At 43.0% G+C, this 24,316-nt stretch overlaps 1 protein-coding gene across 13 annotated transcripts in view; it reads right to left on the reverse strand.

The window, feature by feature from the left end:
• Window positions 1-24,316, reverse strand: part of UNC79 (unc-79 homolog, NALCN channel complex subunit) — a 205,130-nt gene that overhangs the window by 29,313 nt on the left and 151,501 nt on the right. For all 13 annotated transcript variants that reach the window (XM_084873274.1, XM_084873273.1, XM_084873267.1 and 10 more), the window contains 8 exons: window positions 23,540-23,680; window positions 19,610-19,648; window positions 16,981-17,093; window positions 16,807-16,892; window positions 15,758-15,931; window positions 12,470-12,538; window positions 9,423-9,533; window positions 2,996-3,100 (listed from right to left, as the gene is read on the reverse strand). In XM_084873274.1, the coding sequence (XP_084729400.1) occupies window positions 2,996-3,100; window positions 9,423-9,533; window positions 12,470-12,538; window positions 15,758-15,931; window positions 16,807-16,892; window positions 16,981-17,093; window positions 19,610-19,648; window positions 23,540-23,680 (838 nt within the window). The remainder of the gene's footprint in view (window positions 1-2,995; window positions 3,101-9,422; window positions 9,534-12,469; window positions 12,539-15,757; window positions 15,932-16,806; window positions 16,893-16,980; window positions 17,094-19,609; window positions 19,649-23,539; window positions 23,681-24,316) is intronic.

The following is a 24,316-nucleotide window of genomic DNA, read 5'->3' on the forward strand; positions in this document are numbered from 1 at the left end:
CCTTTCAAATGCTGCTGTCTTTTCTGCTTCCAACTTGCATTTTCAGTTAAACAAAGCCACCCCACTGCTCCAGAGGGGGGTCCCTGATATCTTTAGAGGAAGTCACTGTCTGCCTCAGACACATGACGTGTCCACGTTGGGAGCTGGTCCTCCGGGAGCCAGGGCCTGCCGTGCCCCACCAGGAAAGGGAAGAGCTTTCTCTCACTCCAGGCTAGATTCTCTGGCCCAAGGGAAGCTACCAGAGAGCAGGTGGTCCCCTGTGCGACCCTCTGGCAGTCAAGGGCAAGAGAAAAAAGAACTTGATAGGAAGATGCTCTAGACTAGAGGAAGATGCTCTATAGCACATGTGTCAAACACAAGGCCCGTGGGCCAAATCCAGCCCGCCAGGCCTTGCAATGTGGCCCACACCGCGCTGTCATCACTGCACTCCGCTGTCAGTTTATGACATTGTCAGTTTATGACTGTTCAGTAAACCATTCGGCCCGCGATTTAGGCTGGATTTTAGATTTTGGCCCCTTCTCTGATTGAGTTCGACACCCCTACATAGGAAGATGCGCTATTCATGAAGAGAGACAAGCTGCTTCTGTATCCCACAAGTGGCCCCACAGAAGACTCCTCTCCACCACTGAGCCAGGAACCACAGGGCAGACACGGGTACTTTTAAGGATGCCTCCCTTTCATTTCTCTCAGTAATGAAAACCATTTATTCTAAAGCTTATAGAACAAAGATGTATTACTTCAACATGGCACAATGCTTAACATACTTTGTTGGAAGTGGAAACATTCATAAAGTTGTTCTCAAAACGCCTCCAAAATACCTCTCCAACCTAAATCATTTTACAACTAGATCTGTGAAGCTGAATGATTCAACGAAAAGTATGCATTTGTTTTAAAAAGATGAAAATGGAATTCGTTGACATGGAATAGGAGAGTCCAGAAAACACATTCAGTCAGAAGAACCTACATGTGTGCCCTCTTCCTTCTTAAAGCTAATTTGTTTTTGTTATTTATTCACCTCGCTGTGATGCAATAATCACTGTTTTCATGGTTCCCTTGAGCGCTGGGCAATTGAACCTGTCAGTGTGCTGTTGTCTCGTGACAAGTGCTTATTATGGGTGACTAATGCACCTCACAGAAGCCCGGCCACCCGCTGCACTCACGGCATCGGGGCTGGACCCCGAGAAGATCAGCCTCAGAGATTGGCTCTGCTAGAAACTGGGGCCAGTTAAGAGACTGCTCCCCGAAGCCACAGGAAGGCACCTTCAGGGCCTGAAACCTGGGCTGTTTGGAGGTGGCAGGTCACCAACCAAAACATGATCAGAAGCACGTGACTTCTAGACACTGAACCCGTGAGCCTTAGATCTCTCGTGGCTAGTTCACAAAGCCCAGTTCACCTGCCCTCTCCGCCAAATCAGTGTTGATCTCATTGATCTTCACGGTCACTTGTGCCAGAGTTGCTTGTGCTCAAAAGCGGTGGTGTAACTGCTGAGGTGTGAGCAGGAGGGGCTGGCCTATGGCAACCCATTGCTGCCCGACCTCAGGAACATGAGGTTGCCAGGCTGTGAGTTCACTTCCTCCCTCCCCTTAGGCTGCCTAGCCTCGTGGTTCACTGGGAGCCACTTCATTCTGACCACATCATGCCCGGCTCCCACTGCTGGCATCTTCCAGTAATTGCTGCCCTCTCAGAGCTTCCATGTGCCCCCAGAAGCTCTTCAAAGACAATGGAAGACCAATCTTCACTTGAAGGTCTACCAACTCCTTATGAAATCTCAAGGCTTTGGGAGAAACTCAATTCTGGTCCTAAGGACGAGTATCATATAGGAGAGAGGAAAGGGGACCCTGGGGTGGATATTAAATGGCAAATGAGAGACATCCTTCCTCCTCTTTTCCAGGTAAATGCCTCAACATCTGTGCTCACCCACACACAGCATTTCCATACTCAGTACACACCTAGTAGACTATGGTGGAGATGTTTTCCTCATCAATTTCACCTACCAGATAATAGATCTTGGAAGGAAGGGGTCCTGGCTCATTCATATCTGTTTCCCCAGCACCTGGGCCAGGTCAGGGCTCATAATGGCTCAATGAGCCTTCCTCCATCTCCAGGCTGAGTTGGCCACACCCTCCTCCATTGTACTTTACATACTGCACAATGGTTAGCATATTATGGCATGGGCCTTTGCCTTTCTCATCTCTATATTCCCCAAACCCCGTCCAAAATAGGTGGTGAGTGAATATTTGTCAAGGGCAATACTGCTGAGTAGTCAAATGTATCCAGATAATGGAGGGCTTCAGTAGTTCAGGCATACAATGTCCCTGTAGGTTTTCAATGCAGGGCGTGATCTGATAGAAAGCAGACTTTTAGCAAAATTTGTCTAGGCCAGTGGTCGGCAAACCGCGACTCGTGAGCCACACGCGACTCTTTGGCCCCTTGAGTGTGGCTCTTCCACAAAATACCACGTGTGGGCGCGCACATACAGTGTGATTGAAACTTAGTGGCCCATGGGCAGAAGTCGGTTTTCGGCTCTCAAAAGAAATTTCAGTCGTCGGGCTGTTGATATTTGCCTCCATTGACTAATGCGTTTGCCGACCACTGGTCTAGGCAGCCATAAGCCAGAAGACTGGATTGGTGTGGAGAGAGAGGAAGGCGATACAAAAAGCTCAGAGCTGTTATGGTCACCTGGGCAAGGGACAGAAAGCCTGACCAGACTGTGTTCCACAGTGAACAGACCCTGAGGTCGGATGCTGACCCGATGACGCCAGCTATGTGATCTTGGGCAATCACTGAACCCTCTAAGCCTCAGTCTCCTCCTCTATGATACAGGACCGATGTCTCAAACGGCTGCAAGGATAAAGTGAGGGGAATATGGAAAGCATATTGCCTGGCACACACAGGGGCAGAAGTATTTGATTTATGCATAGGCCCCAGAGCTTCCTTGTTTTTCCAAACATAAGTGGATCTCATGAAAGTATTCCGAACAAGCCATAAGCCTACCTGCACAAGCAGAAGGAGGTTTGTATCTGGTAGAGGAGATTTCAGCTTCAAGGCCTGCAGGAGTTCCAGAACAACGCTACGAGACAAGTACAGTTTATCCCTCTCCTAAATAAAACAAAAGAGAAGGAGGTAAGCAATTTCTAAAATTCAATTAGAACTGATCAAAGTCAAAAGAGCTTCTAAAAGAGTCATAGATCAGAAATAAAAAATACTATTTAAAAATGCATAACGGCCAAAACCGGTTTGGCTCGATGGATAGAGCGTCGGCTTGGGGACTGAAAGGTCCCGGGTTCGATTCCGGTCAAGGGCATGTACCTTGGTTGTGGGCATATCCCCAGTGTGCAAGAGGCAGCTGATCGATGACTCTCTTTCTCATCGATGTTTCTAACTCTCTATCTCTCTCCCTTCCTCTCTGTACAAAAATCAATAAAATATATTTAATAAATAAATAAAAATGCATGATGAACTATCCTCAATAAATAACATTAAAACTGAAAAGGGAAAAAAAAATTAAAGGCATTTCTGTGTGTATGCATTTACTGCAGCACTGAGAACAGGTAATTTTTTTTACCAATATGTTTTTATTGATTTCAGAGAGGGCAAGAGAGAGAGAAACATCAATGATGAGAGAGAATCACTGATCAGCTGCCTCCTGCATGCCCCCTGCTAGGGAATGAGCCCACAACCTGGGCATGTACCCTGACTGGGAACTGAACCATGTCTTCCTGGTTCGTAAGTCAATGTTCAACCACTGAGCAACACCGGTCAGGTGAGAACACATAATTTAATGCAGGGGTGTGGGACGTCCAGCCTGCAGGCCATATGAGGCCTGAGAAATGATTTAGTCTGGCCTGCCAAGGCATTAGGGGTGAATAATGAAACGTTTGACCAAATGTAACAGGCTAATTTTTAATTGATAATTTTATATGGCCCAAAAATGATGTTATAAATATCCAAATGGCCCTTGGCAGAAAAAATGGTTCCCCACCCCTCATTTAATGGATAAGAAAACAATAGGCTAGCTCTTCAATACTGAAACCACAGGATTTGATTCTTATCCACAAGGAATGATACAGGTTGTCAGCATTGCAGAAATTAAACAAATCTAAAAGCTTTTTGTTTCAGTAGAAAATGATTTCGAGATAAACATGTACAACTGCTTAAGGATCTTGAATCTTCTCTAAGGAACTTACTTTTTAAAGGGATAATTTTAAGCACACAGAGAGATGAAATGTGTACTTTGTCAAATTGTAACGTTTGGCTTTGATTTTACATTTTGCGTTTTTTAAATAATAATTCAAACCACAGAAACCGTTGAAGGCAAACACCTCGCCCTCAGGGCTGGGCTCATGTCTCTGCATTCCTCTGCTCTCCCAGGTCTTAGCCTGGTCGCTGTTCTATATCTGGTTAGCATTTTAATGCTTTTAAGAAATTTTCAGAAAATATTCTGTTCACTTTTTTTTAAACCTTTTAAGTTAAATGGGAGGATAGGTTCAAATAATCTACTCCATCCTTACCAGGGAGAACGGCTAGGGTTTTTTAAATGTATAGATTATTTTGTGAGAATAAGCCTCTTTATTATGCTGGGTCCTCATCCATGAACATGAGATGTATCTATATTAAAATTGACCATCACTCCAACACACAAGATGGCCACCCCCATGTGGTCAAAGATGGCTGCCACAGATGGCCGCAAGAGAGGGCAGTTGTGGGTGACCAGGCCTGCAGGGAAGGAAAGTTAGCAGGGACCCAGTCATGCAGGGAGGGCAGATGGAGGCGACCTGGCCTGCAGGGAAGGGCAGTTGGTAGTGACTAGGCTGGCAAGGGAGGGCAGTTAGGGGTGACTAGGCCAAAAAGGGAAGGCAGTTGGGGGTGACCAGGCTAGCAGGAGAGCAGTTAGGCATCAATCAGGCTGGCAGGGGAGTAGTTAGAGGGTGATCAGGCTGGCAGACAGAAGTGGTTAGGGTCAATCAGTCAGGCAGGTGAGCGGTTGGGAGCCAGCAGTCCTGGATTGTGAGAGGGCAGTTGGACATCCCTCGAGGGGTCCCAGATTGGATAGGTTGCAGGGACACCCATTCTCCTCCTCCCCCCCAAACCCCACCCCCCTGCACAAATTTCATGCATCGGGCCTCTAGTAAAAGTTAAAAAAGGTATCTATAAATAGATTCTCTTTGGTTCACTTATAATCACGTATCTACAAAAAGTGAGTTTTATTTTTCCTTTTCTTTCCAATTATGTTGGATTTTTAAAAAATATATATTTTATTGATTTTGTACAGAGAGGAAGGGAGAGAGATAGAGAGTTAGAAACATCGATGAGAGAGAGTCATTGATCAGCTGCCTCTTGCACACCCCCTACTGGGGATATGCCCGCAACCAAGGTACATGCCCTTGACAGGAATCGAACCCGGGACCCTTCAGTCCCCAAGCCGACGCTCTATCCATTGAGCCAAACCAGTCTCGGCTATGTTGGATTTTTCTTCCTGTCTTATTGAACTTAGTAGGACACACAGGACCAGAGTGAATAGGAGCAGTGGTAATGGGCACCCTTATCTTATTGTAAAGGGACTACTGCTGGAATCTTACCATTAAATATAATGTTTCCTAGAGATTTCTGATTAACAACCTTTGTCAAGTTAAAGAAGTTACTTCTATTCTTAGTTGGACAAAAATTATCACAAGTGGATGTTGAATTATAAAGAATGTTCCTTTTCCGTCTGCTGGAGTAATGATAAAGGTTTCATCCATTAATCTGGCAGCATGGTGACATAAACAGGTGTTCTAATGTAAACCACCATTACATTTCAAGAAAATCCTCACGAGGTCATGAGACTTGAGTTTTAATGCATTATTTTGCTATTATTCCTTCAGAATTTTTGTATCTCTGACAGGCTAATATCAACTATCTATTGGCCTCATAATTATTGCAATACATCTTTTAGTGTTGTTTCAGTTAAAAAATATATTAGGAAATTTCTAATATTCCAAATAGTTTATTTAGCCTTCACTCTTAATAGCTTAGCTGGCAGGGAATTCCAGGTGAACAGTTATTTTTTTTTTCTCTCATAATTTTAAAGACATTTTCCCCATTATCTTCTGGCTTCCACTGTGCTGTTGAGAAGTTTGTTGTCAGTTTATCTATAAAGTATCTTTTCTTTTGCTTGCTCTTGCTCTTAAAAATTTTTATCTGTCTCGGTTGTTCTATTTGTACCTTACTTATGTACGTAGTCTATGACACGAGCAGGTAAATTTTTAGTTTATTTGTAATACTTTCAGTGCTCATTGTACTTCCTGAATCAAAGCATTATTGACTTAAATCAATTCTAGAATTGCTAAGAATCCTATTTTTCCCTTCTCTGAAACACTTCTCTTTCTCATCGTCATCTCTTTATTTCTCTTTGCTGCATATTATATAATTTCTTCAGTTCTACTTGCCATTTTACCAATTCCCTCTTTGGCTATGTCTAATTTGCTGTTCAACCTGTCCATCAAGTTTTTTATGTCAGTGACTATTTCATTTTCAGACTTCCTATTTTTTTCAAATCTTTCTGGGTGTGTGTTTTTTAAAGTGACTAAATCTCTTCTCATGTTTTTAATTCTCCTTTGCATGATTATCATTCAAGGTATGTTTTATAATCTCTATCACATAGTTCTAATATTGGAAAGCCTTAGGTGGAAAATAATCTTGCTGTTTGTTAACTCCGTTATCTAGCTCCTGGTGGATTATTTCTTCATCTGATTTATAATTTTAGGTTCTGAGCTCATGTTCATCAGGATCTTATTTGTGGAAATCCTGTTAGGCCTAGGTCGAAAGAGGTTTGAGGACTGACTTCAGGTTTGCTTTGCCAGACACTCCAATGCTATTCCTAGCTCAGTACCTGTTACTTGACTTATTAGTTTGGGGGTTCAAAGAACATGTAGGTAATGTAAATAAAATTACAAACATGTCCAAAGGTAGGCTCATGTTTACTAATTCTCAGCGTTACTACGATATAAATCTTTCTCTCAATTCTCAGATTATACAGATCCCATTCTTTGTCACCTCCAATATAAGAATATATTCTTTACAAATCACCCTTTTACCAAATGGATAGCCTTTTAAGGGTTCTGACTTTCTGCTGGGGATGACTCAGTTTCAATTCCCAGCTTAAAATAGTCCCAAGACCTTATCTGCTTTCTCTGTGTGGGCTTTCAGACTCAAGCTACTGAGTTACCAAAACAAGCACCACCACCCCTTCCCTGTCTCAAGACTTCTACAATATCAGCTTACATGCTTACCCCCCTGGTTCTCAATGTCCTCTGCACCTTTGTCTCCTTTCATTTTTATAAAATGAGCTCTCTATTTTTTAAATCATGTTTATTTCATCCGCATTTCTGGTGTTTAAGTGGGGCAATTTTCCGGTTATCTAGGCTGCCAGATTGATTGAAAGAGAAGTCTCCAATTCCCTTACATTTCCATGCCCTCTCTTTTTATTAAATAGAGAGAAGGCTTGATTAGAAACTGCTATTTAACCATTTCTTACAGTTCCTCATGATCTATGAAGCACCCTACATTGAACACCCTAGATCGGAGCTTCTGTAAGTAACATTCATTCATTTCAAGTTGAAAAATGAGAAAGGGTAATGACAGTAGATGTGGGAGGTCCCTAAAGTTATGATAGATTATGAAGGAATAATAATGTAGAGTGAATATTCAAATCCAAGAGTATATTGAATTCAAATTGGTGGAAGGTCCCCTGTCATTAATTCCAATATCGGACAACTTAAAAAATTCAAACTCATTATGGTTCTTCCTCTAGGAAAATGTATTAACTTAAATAAATCAAGCATAAAGAAAATGACTTTTAAATATGGAGCCTCTTTTCATCTTATTTGGTGCTGTGTCCTATATATCAATTTTTTTTAAGTTAAAAGAAGGAACAAGTTATTTTTCAGAAAGGATTTGAAAAAAGACAAAATGCTGATTATTTTGGTAGTTAGAAAGCATACTGTTCCAGACAGAGTAATGGTTTTTAATCAGAAAGACTAAAGAGAGGATTATCACGGAACACTTAACATGGCAGAGTGGACACAAAATGGAAAATGAGACAACAGTGTTTTAAATAGAATTAAAGCCTTGGTATAAAATTAGATTTTTATGAGGAAAATAAAAGGCTTACAGAAGTGAACAACATGAATAAAGAAGTATTCTGAACATTCAAGAAAACAGCAGAAACAGAGACCCCATTGAAAATAGACTTGGAAACTGGAAAAGTAAGATTTGCACATTGTTCGAAAAGGGACAGAAATGCCTCCTGCTTTTCCATTAGTGTCTACCAGCTCCCACAAGGCTGCTGTATGCACTGGGCAAGCAGTAGTTTTCCACTCCATCAGTGGTGGGGCAGGGGATCTAAAGATAATGCAATAGAGGAAGCATTATTAAGGCAAGATGACAAAAGACGAGATTACAATCTCAGAGGCCGAGAAGCCAGCACTGGGGAGACAGATAAATGATGAGACTTAAGGAGCTCTTCACAGGCTTTTACAAATGACTGCCCCATTTTTTTTCTACTTTAGGTTTAAAATAATATGTAGTGACGGCTAGCCTACTAATCATGGGTAAACTTGAAAAGGACTTTAAGAGGTCATTTAGACCATGATCTCATTTTATTCAAAATACCCCTTCTCTTGTCTGGCCAACTTGGCTCAGTGGTAGAGCATCGACCTATGAACCAAGAAGTCATGGTTTGGATTCCTGGTTAGGGCACATGCCTGAGTTGAGGGCTCAATCCCCAGTGGGGGCACGCAGGAGGCAGTGGATCAATGGTTCTCTCTTATTAATACGTTTCTATCTCTCTTTCCATATCCATTCCTCTCTGAAATCAATAAAAATATTTTTTAAATAGATCTTCTCTTCTAAACTATATGATTCTCAATCCTCCAAATTTTCATATTTAAGACATTTATGTATATACTAGAGGCCCAGTGCATGGATTCATGCACTGGTGGGGTTCCCCAGCCTGCCCTGTGGGGATCGGGCCCAAACCAGCTCTCTGACCCCCCGAGGGGTCCCAGATTGCGAGAGGACAGTTCTTGGGTGATGCATCCTGGAATCAGGCACCCTCCTCTCTGGTTCTGGGTGCATCACCCGAGAACCACAGCTGACAAGTCACTGCAGCTCAGCAGCTCCTGCATTGAGCGTCTGCACCCTGGTGGTCAGTGCACATCATAGTTACCAGTCAGAGCATCTGCCCCCTGGTGGTCATTGCATATCATAGCTACCAGTCGAACGGTCGAACAATCTGGATGGTCACTTTAGGCTTTTATATATGTAGATGTAAAGTGTTTCTTTCCAATGATATTTATTAGACCTCAGTAGAATTACCCATTTTAAAACTATATTGAAGCAATTAGCCTAACAGGGATTTGACACAACTCTGCACACTTACCTTAGTGAAAGCTCGGTAACATAAGCCACACACCTCCACCAGGTAGGCCAGCGTGAAGACAGCATTCTGAATTACAAAGCTGAGCAGTTTTGAAAATGGTTCCAGCAAACTCTGCAATGAGATTGGGGCCAAATAAAACCCATTGCTGATTCTTTCATTTTAAAAAGTATTTACGTCTTAAGATACTTTAACGGGATCACTCTTTTCTTTTTATTTAAAATCTCTTACCCGGTGGCTACTGTACCAACGCTGTTGGTCTAACAAGAACAGAACTACACCTTCCATCAATAGCTTGAAGAGCATAGTTTAATCATTTTATTGCTTCATAAAAGCATTTTTTTTCCAGACGGCATCATCTTTTAAACCCACCTAACTCCAATGCTATCCTCACGCGCACCCCCAGCTGCCGAGACTCTGTGAGGTTTGCATTGGATCTTTCACTCTCCTTCTCAGAACCCCGAGGCCTCTATGGGTTCGTCAGATCCAGCTCCTCTCAAAGTCCGTCACCTCCGTTAGATAGCACAAACCAGTCCTGGCATGTGAGCACTGAAGCACCATTAGCTCAGCTACAACTCATCATCACCCAGCTGCCTGCCAAGGTTTGGCATCAGAAAAGCATCGTCCGTTTTGCTTTCCGCCTCTGACATCCACCCATCAAGGGTAGGTTTTAATGCATATGCTTTCTGAAGCCATTTAGAAACATTCATGGAGCACCTACTAAGTATCAGCAGAGTTTGATGGTTTCATATAGTTTCTTTTATTCAAATTCCTCTAACAGACCCGGGGAGACAGTATGTTACAATAGCTAAGGACACAAGTCTGGGGTTTCACACACGTGATTTCAAACTCCAGCTCCCTGTGACCTTGGACCGGGGATTGAGCCTCTCTGGACCTGGTTCTCTCCTCTGTAAAGGGCGGGCAGCAATGGCCTCCGTGTCACTGTGCCGTTGTGAGAATTAAAGGGATAACGTACGTAACGCACTTGGCAACAGTCAGCCCTCCATCACTGTTAGCTGTGATCTGCTTCGCACGTGAAGCTTTAGCACCCTAAGCTGCCGCTGAGGCAGTTACGCAGGAAGACACTTGCTCAAAGCCACACAGATATCGAATGGGATTCAAAACCAAATTCCAGGGCAGTTTTCCAGAGGCAGAAAAGCTCTGAGGGGAAGACAGGATTGTTTAAATTGGACTCCAAAGGACTCCCATGCCACTATTTCCACTACCTCTGAGCCTCTACAGCCCTAACTGTCTGGTTCATCAAAGTAATGCCTGCTCCATGTGTAAATGCAGGATCTGTAGAAAGTGTGGACGAGGAAATAAAAGTCGCCCCTAATCCTACCACCCAGGGATAACATTCTGTTGTAATTCCCTTCTTTGTGGCACACGAGTTTAAAGTTGAAATCTTACACAGATACAATCCTACATTTTGTTAATATAACAAAAGTAATGCCCAATGCTACTTTATTCTTCATAGCATCCTTTTCAATGACCACAAAGTCCATTTCATTATAACATTCCAATAAATAGGGTTTTGCACAATATCTGCATTTTCTTCTTATTCCTTAGAAGAGAGTCCCAGAAAGCAAATGACTAAATCAAAGGATATGGTTATTTTAAGATCCTTTTTCCTTATTGATATTAAATGAATTCATTGCATGTGAGTTGTCCCTGAGGGGAGGAATTATATCTTTAATTTGTTTGTATTCCCCATATAAACTCATGTATTTCTTTCCCCATAAAATAAATCTGAAAAAGAAACGCTTTGTTGTAGTGCTGCTGATTCGGCATTCTTTGCTCTGTAGAAGCGTTTCCTTGGATGATGGATGAGTGGGGACAGGAATATGTCTCTGTTGATATATAATGCATCCCTGCTTGCCAAGAAACAACAAAACCTTAATTCAAAGCTACATAGACATTTGCTCTTTTATCCAGCAAAGCAGTATGGCTTTCTGGTGCAACAGAAAAATCAAGGAACTTGAAATCAAAGGACCAAAGATCCACGAACCAGCTCTGTAACCTTGGCCAAGCCTTCATCTCTCTGAGCCTTTCCCTTCACTGTTATTGAACAGATTCGACCAAATGATCTCTTTGCAACTTTTCAGCATAAACCATCTTCTCTAGAGTCTGGGAGAGCACATGCAAGGTAAAAATTGCAGGAAATGTGCCTTCTTGGTATAGTAACTAATAGTCACAAGCTGCTGCAGTACAAACGAAGGCACCATTCCATGTAACGCAGCCCAGAAACGAAGCCAGGAACGTAGAGGTGAATGGGACGCAATGCTGGAATTCAGGATGCTCAGTCTCCCTGGGGAGACGTGTGCACAATATAAGAGCAAATTCAGAGAGCTCTGTCAAGTACGATGGGATACAATACAGGAGGAAGCTGCTACAGAGAATATAAGCATTTTTTAATTGAAATTCTAATTCCCATTATGAAGATTGAGAAGTTCGCCTGGCTGACAAGGATATAAAGCATTTTAAGTAAAGGAAATGGCCTAAGCAAAGGCAAGGAAGTATGAAATTAAATAAGACTATACATGGAAAGCAGTATCATTTTTTAATAATTGGTCCTCTTAGTGTTCAAAAACAGTGGGGTAAGTGCTCAGAAACAGTGGGGTTGCTTTGATGATGATGATGATGATGATTCTGAAAGTAGGCAGGAGGCATGGGGGATGGGACAGGTAGCCGGAGACTAAATTGGGAATGTAGGCTGGCAAGTTAATGAAGTACCTTCTTCTTATGCCACATTCGGGCATTTTGGACATTACCCTAAAAGAAATGAGACAGTGTCAAAGATTTTAAAGCAAGGGATTAATGTGATGAGATCTGTGTTTAGAAGGATCACCTTGCTCATAGTATGGAGGACAGACCGATGGACATGGCCCCACACTAGGAGGACCAATTATTAAAAATCACCCTAGACACTTGCAAGGACACTGAAAGTGAAGCATTCAGCACGCAATAACTGCTTCTTCAGTACTCCATGCTTTCTTTGCAGGTTAAATAACTAAATACCAACTGGTATCATTTGTCTAAAACATACATACCCTTGTGGCATTGGTAGAGGGGATCTTCAAAAGGCAAATCATAATTCTCAAACTGGAATCTAAAGAACACTGTGAACAAATATGAAAAAAATGACTCAGTACCTTTCTTAATATATCTTTGCTTCATATATTCCCTATAAGCACTTACTTTAGGAAATAAAATCTGAGACATAGCTGCCTCCTTATAATTTTCCCTGCCATATATTCATGCTGATAAAAATCATTCTCAGGTCTTAAAAAAATATGTATTAAACAATGTTAAACAGCCGAAACCGGTTTGGCTAAGTGGTAGAGCGTCGGTCTGTGGACTGAAAGGCCCCAGGTTCGATTCCGGTCAAGGGCATGTACCTGGGTTGCGGGCACATCCCCAGTAGGGAGTGTACAAGAGGCAGCTGGTCGATGTTTCTCTCTCATTGACGTTTCTAGCTCTCTCTCTCCCTTTCTCTCTGTGAAAAAATCAATAAAATATATATTTAAAAAAAACACCAAAAAAACCCCCCAATGTTAAACAATTAAATAATTAAACATAGTTCTTAAACTATTTCTCCAACATATATCCCTAAAATAAAATCACATAGTATTAAAGAATTAGACAGACAGATGAATAGATGGATTAACAGATAGGTGGATAGGTACATATTAAATGTGCCTGCATCTACAGAAGTACACTAATTTGTTAAAGGTCATGATGCAAAAGAACTTAAATCAGTCTAAAACCATCAGGCTTATTAATCCAAATAAAAACCAGTTTCATTGGCCCTTCCTCTGCTATCAAAACCTGGGGAAAATCTATGTGTCTCTCTCATATCGATGTTTCTCTCTCTTTTCCTCTTCTCCCCCTCTCTCCTTCCCTCCCTCCCAATCATTCTAAAAATCAATGGAAAAAATATTATGCTTTTGTTGTTGTTGTTGACTAACGCATCTCAACACCCTGATTAATAATCACAACCAAAGCAGAAGGTAATCAGCCAGAAGCAGGGCCCAGATCTGGGCCAGCGGGGCAGTTTTCGCACGTTCTGAAGTTCTGTAAGAATTTCACAAGTGCTTCCTCAGGGAAACATCGGTCTATTTCATCTGCTCAATATGCATCAGAGTGGATGTGACATTTACATTACTCTGAACCAGGGGCTGAAAGCTGGCTGCTCATCAGCTCCCTGCAGTGTTTTAAAAATCAGGAAATAAAACTTTGGAAAACATGGTAAGATCAACAGCATGAGGCCTGCATTATTCCCACAGAACAGTTGGCTGGAGAGGAGCAGCAGCTGACCCTGGAGGAAGGGACTGGTGCTGTCCAGTTTGAAAGGGTCTGGATTCTTTTTATTCCCTTATCTCATTCCACTCCTGTGGGCAGTCAGGGAGGTCCCTGTGGACAGGACTGGATGTCACGATTTAGACTGCCAGTTGTTTGTAACTGGCAATACGTCCAACTGGTCAGTGTTCAAGTTTAATGTTTTTTTTCTTTTTGTTAATTTTCACCCAAGAATATTTTGCATTGATTTTTTTTTTTTTTTTTTTTAGAGAAAGAGTGGAAGGGCGGGAGGAAGGAAAGGAAGGGGAGAGAGAGAGAGAGAGAGATAGAAAGAAAGAGAGAGAGAGAGAGAGAGAGAGAGAGAGAGAGAGAGAGAGAGAGAAACCTGCAGCTCAGGTACATGCCCTTGACCAGGAATCAAACCTAAGACCCTTCGGTCTATGAGCTAATGCTCTAACCACTGAGAACACTGGCCAGGGATCAAGTTTAATATTTTGACCTATCAGCATTGACCTATCAGCATTTGAATTTACCAGGCCAGCCCCACCCCTCCTCTTAAGTAACAGATGGCTCTGGATGGCTCTCTGGTCCTAGGGAGGTTCCATGTGGCCAACTTAAAATGTGTGTACTGGATTTCCTACATGTTTATGTACAACTGCTATATACGTACATGGTTTCAAAGTACTAATCCTTTTGCTTGGATTTATTCAGCTATTCCAGACATATGGGTAGATAAGAATCAAAAGATGTGAGAGAGAGTAAAGATCTCAGTATTCCTGCTTCTCACGTAACTGCAAACTCAAAGAAAGCAGCACCAAGCTAAGGGCTCCTGGATTATCACCCTTTCAGAACCTATGTGGAGTCACATTTTCCACATCTGCCCATTTGGAGAAAGGTATTATCAGAGGCGACTGGGCTTTATAAATCATTTTATATAGCATACATGTGATACTCCATTTAGAAGAGGTGATGCTAACATGTAGCTTCACCTGTCAGATTAACAAGTGATTCATTAACAAGCTGAATACTTCTATCTGTGATCGACGTAGAGCACAAAAAGCTTGTGGAGCAAATGAGGTTCATGGACATGGCAATGGCCACCACCAACCGCCTTTTCCTCGCAGTGTAGAGCCCTGAATGCTTGGGGACACCCCAGCTTTAGAAGGACCCTGGAAGTCCGTTCGTGGAAAGGACACTGGACTGGGAGTCAGGGAGTTCTAACCCTCACACTGCCACTGCTTCTCTGAATATGCAGTCCCATCTGGAAAATGGGGACATTGGAAAGGGTGGTTTTCATAGGTCTCTTCCGGCCTCAACAGTAAAGGACTCTGTTTTCACGTTTAGTGGACTCATGCTGCAAATGTTCCTCAGGCTGTCAGATTTCCGGCAGGCCCTTGTGTGCGTATTCTTAGAGGGTGGGCTGGAGAGAGGAGGGTGCAAAGCCATCAAGAATATCATCTTGTACCCTAACCGGGTTGGCTCAGTGGATAAAGTGTCGGCCTGTGGACTGAAGGGTCCCAGGTTCAATTCTGGTCAAGGGCATGTACCTTGGTTGCGGGCACATCCACAGTAGGGAGTGTGCAAGAGGCATCTGATCGATGTTTCTCTCTCACTGATGTTTCTCTCTACCCTCTCCCTTCCTCTCTGTAAAAAATTCAATAAAATATATTTTTTTAAAAAGAATAGCATCTTGTTCTTGCAAGTACAGTATTCACAAATACATAGCAATCACTTCCATTTAGATAATTCTCTAAAATCGAAGCTTTCCATTAGATGTCTGGTCTTCTTTTAGAGAAAACTATTCATTTGCCTAAGTATTTACTTAATATACACTTGACAATTTTTTCTATAAACTGGAAATGTGAAATCGCTAAGTCAAAATGCTCACTTCCTATAGTGGTCATTCAGAGAGAACAACCTACATAATACTGTCCACTCCAGGGCTAACAGAGAGATTCCAGACAGCCCTTTATGAAACAAGATGGATGGTCTGCAAACAGAAAGAAGTAATTTAAAATGAAATCCTGGGCTCAGCTTACCTTCAGAGGCAAAACACCAGGCAGCTTGACAAAAAATGTCTGAAACTGGTTGCTGATTGTGGTCCAGAGGCTACTAGGAGAATCCATGGGCAAAGCTTCCATGAAGGTAGCAATGTTTTCCAAACAGTGTATCATAGCACCCCCTGCTGGTAAATTCTTTTTGTTATTTAGACCCTAAAAACAAAAGCATAGGCGATCAACTGCTGAAACAGCGTGGGAATTTGTGCAGCTACTTGGTAAAGACCAATTTTTTTAAAAAAAATCACATATTCAGACTATAATTGTGTGGTGCAGCGACTATATAGGGTAAGCATTGCACTGGCAGGAGTACAGAGAAAAATCAACACATTCAGACAAAGTAGGAGGGCAAATTGTGATCATTGGCTCAGTGTGCAAAGGTGAAACGTAAGTAAGAAAAACATCGTTTAAAGATCTACAATTGGTGTGGTTCGGTGCTGAAGAGCTCCAATGAAGGATGCTTGCGGGAAACTCTGTTGGCCAGAGACTAAGAGTAATGGCCAGCAGCAGAGTCCCTGTGGCAACCTGCCAACACTCCCAGCTAACGGAGAGAGCTAATAAGCAGAGGGCCTGAGACATGTATTCAAGTCTCACAATGCCACCGCTGAGTGGAGCTGAGCACTGACTTCAAGTCTCGTGATCATGATATGTCAGACAAGCAGGGCTTGAATCCAAATCTCGTGATACATTGAATAAGTGAAACTGACACTTGAATCCAAGTCCCACGACAGTGCACACTGCTCTACCCACCGCACCTTTGAAAGGAGGGAAGTTCTCAGAGTGAGTTCTCAATGGTCGGCATCCACCCTTTGGTTGTGGGTGCTGAGACGCTTTAAGTAAATCGCAAATTCATTCAAAACAACCATGTCTAGCTGACACTTGCCTATGCGTTGGCATTTTTTTGGTAAACTTAAATTATTTTAAATTTTATTTTAAATTAAAATTGTTTACTTTAAATTTTAAAATTAATTGATGTTCTTCCTCAGCAGGGATTTCAGTGGGAGCTTAGAGTGTCATCAAAGCAGACCTACCTCCAGGAGCTGACTGAGAGCAGCAATAGAGCTCAGCTCGTTGAAGTCCATCAGAGACGTGGCCAAGGTCCGTAAAAAAGTGCCATCTGGAAAGTGAGCAGTCAGATTTAGTGAGGTCCCGGGTTCCGGCGACCAGCCACGCCGAGGGGCCCGCGCTCCCCACGGAGGAGGTACCTTTGATGGTGCTCTGGAACAGCTGCGGGAAGATGCCGTTGGGGGCCAGCTGGTGGAAGATGCAGCGCAGGAACTGCTTGGCCACGCCCGCTGCATTGCCCGGAACCATCATGCTGGGGGGGGAGGGGGGGCAGGGAAAGGAAAGACAAGGAATCATGGGACAAACAGCATGAGGTAAGGGATTTATTTTCTTACTTATTTAGAGGTCAGGCATGTACACGGACCGACCCACGGATGGAATGTCTTACTGTCATTTTCATCTGTGAGATGAAATAGTCTAATCACATAGAATCCTGTTAATGTGCCTTTAGAAAGAGAGAACCAGGAAGTGCCAGGGTGGCCAGGGGCTAATTCCAGCCACCTCGGGGTACAGGTGAGGTTTCGAGACCCAGAGGTGAAAGGAGGTCTTCAAAGACCACAAGTCCAGAGACTTAGTGAAATAAGCCAGACAGAGAAAGATAAATATCACACGATCTCACTCATTTGTGGAATATAGTGAACAACATAAACTGATGGGGGGAAAATATATATATATCCAGAGACAGAGAAATGTCAATCAGAACGAAAAACCTCAGGGAAGAAATTGTGAGGTAACCAGAAACTCAAGAATGCCTGAGAACGCCTTTCTAGCTGTACTAGCAATCATCAGATGTATGGTAATATTACCTGGGGCAAATGGGGAAGTATTTTGGACTTATGCTCCAGACACTTCACAGGTAAGACCCCTTACATGGACTGATCCCCCACCTAATGTAGTCACCAATAATACCAAACACCTTGGTCATCCAGGAGGACCATGGGAGGGGCAAGAAAGTGTAATTATACAGGGGTCTCCACCCAGATTCCCTTTTGTATGACACAAAATCAAAACACTGCCCCTTTGTGTGTAAAATTAAAGGGCAGAGTCGGGATGAGAACGCAGGCTGGGGACTATCAGCCAGATCCTCCCAGAAAGAGTCATTGGCTAAAAGAGAGTGCTTCTCTTGAGGAAAAAATACAGGAAGGGGGGTGTTCATTCCTAGTGGGGAAGCTAAGAAGTTTTTTGGGGGGTGAGGGGCTCTGAGTTGATCCTTGTTCAATGAATGGGACTTTGATGTGTGCGGCTTCCCCCTTTACCCTCTGTACCATCTCTCCACGGCATCATGGAGCCAAGATGATCATGTGGCCCTGCCCCTCAGACTAAAGCATTAGAAAGGATATTCCCGGAGTGATCAGGGGTGAGTTACCAGAAGAAAGAGGAAATCAGCTCTGAAAAAGAAACTAACTACTGACACATGTAAAAACATGGATGAATCTCAAAAGCATTATGCTGAGTAGAAGGAGTTAGACACAAAAGGGTAATTCCATTTATAGGAAGCTGAATGGTGGGAAGGTTCATGATGGTGTTTGCCTCTGGGGCTGGGGAGAGGAGATGAGGAAGATGCATGAGGGAACTTCCTGGGGGTGATGGTATTGGTCTACATGTTGACAGAGGTTTGGGCTATGCCAGTATATGCCTTTGTCAAAACTCAGTTAGTGTACACATAGCTATGTGCACATTCTTGGATGTAAATTTTGCATTAGAAAGAAACATAAATAAAAATCGAACTTTCGTCCATGATAACTCTGCTGAAGAATTAGCATGCAGGGCGAGTATGCTGATGTCTGAAAATTACTTTGAAAGGCATTCAGAAATAAAATGGATGATGACTGGACACATGTGTGATAAAGCAAGCTAAGTCATATCACTCCTCACTCCCTGCTTCACTCGGTAGAAGTCGGACTTCTTCCCATGACCTCCCGGGCTCTACCTGGCCTGGCCTCCCATGGCCCCTGCCATCTCACCCACTCCCCCTCCTCCCACGCCCATTCTGCTCCAGCCTACGTTAGTCTTGTTCCCAAATACACCAGGTCCTCTCCTGCCTCACGGGCCTTGCTGCTTCCTCTGCCTGGAAGATTCTTCCAATTCATGGCTGCCGGGATGCACCTCCCCGCTGCAGATTTTGTTCAACTGCCACTTCCTCAGAGGCTGCCTTGATTGTTAGATCTAAAGGAAGTCCAGTAGCTCTCTCCCTCCTGGGCTAACCTGGTTATTTTTCACAGCATTCAGCACTAACTGATGTTCCATTACATACCAGTTTCCTCATTACTGTGGTTATTGTCTGCCTCCTCAACTAGAATACAAGTTCTAGTTGTATTTGCTGTTTTGTTAACCATCTCCTCAGCTCCTAGGCGTCACTCCATAAACGCTTGTGGAATAAGTGAATGTGGCACACGTCTCACTACATTTTTTGTTCATAGCACTCAGTCCTGTTTACTATTATAAACGTGTGCAAACATTTCATTCATGTTTGCCTCCAAGGCAGTCTGTGAGCCCTACAAGGTCAGGATCATGTCCGTTTTGCCCCGAGTTGAAGTCTAGCATCTAGCACAATGTACAGAGTGGGCTCAAAAATACTCACAGACTAAAATGAGGGAACGCATGAAGGAATGACTGGAGGTGTGAAGAGCAAATGGACACGCGCTCTCGGGAGCAGCAACTGAACTAACAATATTCCGTCCATGGTACACATCTGCTGTTTTAGAAATGGGATGGACAAGCACAAAAGACAAAAGCAAAGTGAGATTTGGGCTCACTTTAGGATCTTACCTTTCTGCTTGATTAGAAAAAGTAGTGCTGGATGCCAATCTAGGAAACAAGTAAACAGAGTCACGTGAGTATCTTAGGCCTTCGTGTTCAAGGGCACAGCACTGCAGCAGGACCCGTGTGGATCTGCTTTAGACAGCGAGACATGTGAAACTACTGACAATTCCCTTGACCAGGCAGAGAGCCCACATAGTGGTCAGGCTATGGGGTTCAATTTAACCTAGTTCCTGAGAACTGATTTCTGCACCAAATCAGATTATTCCCATGGAAATGCATACAGTTAAACTGGTTTAATATCACCCAGCCAATCTGCAAAACAGCCTCTACAGCCAGGTCAGAGAGGATCAGAATAGTATTTGACCCACTCCACGCCATATTAACTCAAAATTTATTTCTTTGTATACGGCCTCTGAACCCTAACCACAAACAAATCACAAGTTGTAAACACCTCTCTAAGGTAGTAAAATGAGTAACAGGGGTATCTGTCAGCTATTTCTCAAGTTGAAAGAACAAATTGAAAAAATGTGTTAGGTTAAGTAATCATTAAATAGCATGAAGTTTTTGAAAACTATATGGTTCTGTACACATGGAAACAATCTATAGGTACAGAAAGAGAATATACTGAATTTGTAGGTATAGAAAAACATGCCATGATCAGTAAGATATTAAAGAAACATCCTCGCTGGAGTGGCTCAGTAGCTGAACATTGACCTATGAACCAGGGGGTTATGGTTCGATTCCTGGTCAGGACACATGCCTAGGTAGCGGACTCAATCCCCAGTAGGGGGCATGCAGGAGGCAGCCGATCAATAATTCTCTCTCATTGATGTATCTATCTCTCTCTTTCCCTTCCTCTCTGAAATCAATAAGAAATAAAGAAAAACAAATAAAGAAAACGCTACAAATTTATTTGCTTAATACCGCAAGAGAGTGATCTGAGCTAAGAACACATTTGGAGAGAAATAGAGGGTCCAGCAACCTCTTAACACCAGACTCCATTCCCAGCTGCTTTGGTCATGAGCCTTCTCATACTAATGATACTACAGTGAAAAGATAAACATCGGCAAGTGAAATCAACAGAAATAAATGATGCAGTAAATGTGATCTCGACGGCTGTACCTAGAAAAAGGGGTGGGTAATTTTTTTTAACTTTTTTAAATCCTCACCTGAGGATATGTTTTTATTGATTTTAGGAGAGTGAGAGAGAAACATTGATTGGTTGCCTCCGTACACACAACCAGGGATCAAACCTGCAACCTGGGTATGTACCCCTGACCAGGAATCAAACCCACCACCTTATGATGTACAGGATGATATTCCAACCAACTGAGCCACATCAGCCAGGGCAGGGCGTGTAAACTTTAAGAGGGATGTAAATAGAGAGCCAAATACAAAATCACTTGGAAAGGCTTGGGTGATAAATGAAAGGGTTGTGCTGAACTCACATACTCGTAGGACACCCTGGAAATAGTTCCTGTGGGACTAGAACAAATAAACCACTGTTCGTGCATGCGCATGGCCTCATGTGGAAGAGAGGCATTCGAGGAAGCCCGGAATCAGGTGATTGCCAAATCTGTTTTATTGACAGGTTTGCTGAGTCAGTTGGGGTTAAGAATTCTGGAAACTTGCTTTAAATCAGGGGTAGAGAGCATCCAGCCCATGGGCCGTATCATTTGGAATAAATCGAGAGCTTTTACATAGGAACATAATTTTTAAGTTGATAATTTTGTATGGCCTGTGAATGATGTTGTATATATCCAAGTGGCCCTTGGCAGAAAAAAGGTTCCTTACCCCTGATTTAAATGTTCTCTCCCAGTCTCCCCAAAAGAGGTAGAGATTAAAAAATTAAAAAATAAATAATAAAAATAAATTTTAAAAAATTAAAATGTGGTCAAAACTGGTTTGGCTCAGTGGATAGAGTGTCAGCCTGTGGACTGAAAGGTCCCAAGTTCGATTCCAGTCAAGGGCATGTACCTTGATTGCAGGCACATCCCTAGTGGGGTGTGTGCAAGAGGCAGCTGATCAATAATTCTCTCTCATCAATGTTTCTAACTCTCTATCCCTCTCTCTTCCTCTCTGTAAAAAATCAATAAAATATATATATTTTAAAAATGTGTCTACTGTTTTTCCTTAACTTTTATTTAAAGCTCGTGTTTCCATCTTAACAGTCGGCCATACTTGAACAGGGTTTATTCTCTCAATGTAAAAACAAAAAAACAAAACTCCTTTATATCAATCACTACTTAGATCAGCTACTCCAAGGAGATGGTAGTAGACCAGAGCAATAATCCTACCTGTTCTAACATGGCAAAGTATTCGAGTAGAAATTGTGACCTGGCATTAACAAAAACTCTCACTTCCACAGTATTGTTCATAGTTGGTATAAAATTTATTCCGCTATTATTATGATGAGGTTAAAGTCAAAGGCTTAAATGAAATGATTCATTTTTCCTTATCTCTTCAACACCCGTGTTCATGGCTTACCTTTCATATTGGCTACTTGTAAGTGTGAAAGATAGAATAGCTATACCATCTCTGACTTGTATATACTCCTAAGGATACCGCAGAGAAATTGGGGGAAGGAGAGAAAGTACTCATATACTTTTAGGGCCAATGGGTTTTTAATGCTTTCCTGTTTGTTTTTAACTTGAAATCTTAATTTCTTCATTAATAAAACTAAATTTTAGCTCCTTAAGATTCTTGCTCTTTCCCTCCCTGTAATACCAGGAATTTGCAGAATCCAGTTTTGCCCCTACCTCCTCCACAGAGAACTTCCCTAAGAAATCACTTCCATCCTAAACTTCTATAGCACTGACCCCTCGTTGCAGCTCTTCATCACGTCCTATCTGGTCTGGCTACCCAGTTGGTCCACACATCGCCGTCCCCTTCACCAGCGAAGCCACAAAGCCCCTGAGAACAACAGCTCGGTCCAATGCCCACAGCCCACGGCGCCCAGCTCTGTGCCCACGCACACCGGAAACTGAATGCATTCCTGAGGAATTTCAGTCAATCCTCTCAAAGTCATTCGTGCTAGAGCTACAATTCGTATCGGAATGGGAACCTCACTTATATTCATAAAATACTTCACTTTTCTTCTCAGGTCCTGTCCACTAAATGGAAGCTTCTTAACATGAACCTTTTCAAAGCAGCTCCTGCAATCTTCCCTCGGTCCGGCTGCAGGAAGCCCTGCTCCCAAGGTGTGTGCATCCTTCCTTTTTCAGAGTCAGAACCGTGGAACTGCTACACTCCCCTCTGCCCCCTCATATGCCAGTGCCCAAACGTGTAATTCAGTGAGCCACCCCAAGATTACAAAATGCCTAGAGAACCCTCTTAGAACAGGCACAGGGAGATGAACAAGAATAACATCTCAAACTTACCAAGGGTTACTCTGAACTCACACAGTTCTGAGCACTGTTAGCTCCAGTAGCTCATAAAGAAATACTAGACAACAAACAACAGTTTTCTTGGTGTGTTTTCCTCTGGCTTCGCTTTGACATTGTGACTCATGACCCTACACAGCTGGGAAATTCACCAAAAGTTTGATTCATTTCGTTCTTTTTTTTTTTTTTTAATTGATATTTTTGAGAGGAAAGGAGAGGGATAGAGAGCTAGAAACATCGATGAGAGAGAAGCATCGATCAGCTGCCTCTTGCACACCCCCTCTTGGGGATGTGCCCGCAACCAAGGTACATGCCCTTGACCGGAATCGAACCCAGGATCCTTGAGTCTGCAGGCCGATGCTCTATCCACTGAGCCAAACTGGTTTCTGCACCATTTTTTTTTTAGTTTTTTTTTTTTAGTCTGAGTTGATCCCACCAATGCCAAGCATTGACGAGATAGCTAAATGCTTCACGTTTGAACTGGTAGTTTTGATCTCAATATACGAATTAAATGAGGCTCCTTCCCACCAAACGCCACGGCGGCCGCACTCACCTGCCCACGGACTGCATGATGTCCAGCAGCAGCGGGGCCGCCAGGTCCGGGCTCAGGTGGATGAACGTGGAGAGGACCACGATGGCCAGCCCGAGCGTCTCCTCGTCGTACTCCTCCAGGACGGCCCCGCAGTCGTGGCATCTGCAAGGGAAACAGAGACGTGCCTTCCGTGAGAGCCAACAGGGGTTTCAACAGAGAGCAGACTACACACAGCCACTTCCGGTGAAAGCCCCCAAGGAGGTCAGGGGCCTCACTCTCACAATAAATAGGAGACCCCATGCCACCCTCGCCAGAGACACAGAAGCCGCCGGCACGCATGGCAGGGACCAGGAAGGCTGCTTTGACCACCGCACATCCTCTCAGCTCACAAACATCTGGCCCATGCATGAACTGACTACCACAGCAAATGCTTATGGGACTGACAGGCTAAGCTCCGAGCTGAGGGGTTGTAAGCATGTGAAAGTACTATGGACAGTCAGAAACTATGTATTTTTCATTTGCTGAAATGGAAAATGCCTAGACGCAAATGAAAGCTCTCCTAAGCTTTTAAATTTAAATATGTCCTGTTTTGGAGTTGATAGAACACTCTAGAAAGCCTGAGGAGCCTGGAGAGCAAGCTCTTTTACCTCTCAGGTCAGTTTAATAAAGTCCCCTCACCTACGGAGTGTAATATGTACCAGTAAAAACACAGTGGCACAGGGGGAGGGATTGAGCAGAAAAGGGGAGAAAAGAGAGGAGAAACACAATGGCACCTGCTCTTAACTGACTTCTGACTTA

The sequence above is a fragment of the Pipistrellus hanaki genome, assembly GCF_964339955.1.
Source record: "Pipistrellus hanaki genome assembly, chromosome: 1".
Classification (NCBI taxonomy): domain Eukaryota; kingdom Metazoa; phylum Chordata; class Mammalia; order Chiroptera; family Vespertilionidae; genus Pipistrellus; species Pipistrellus hanaki.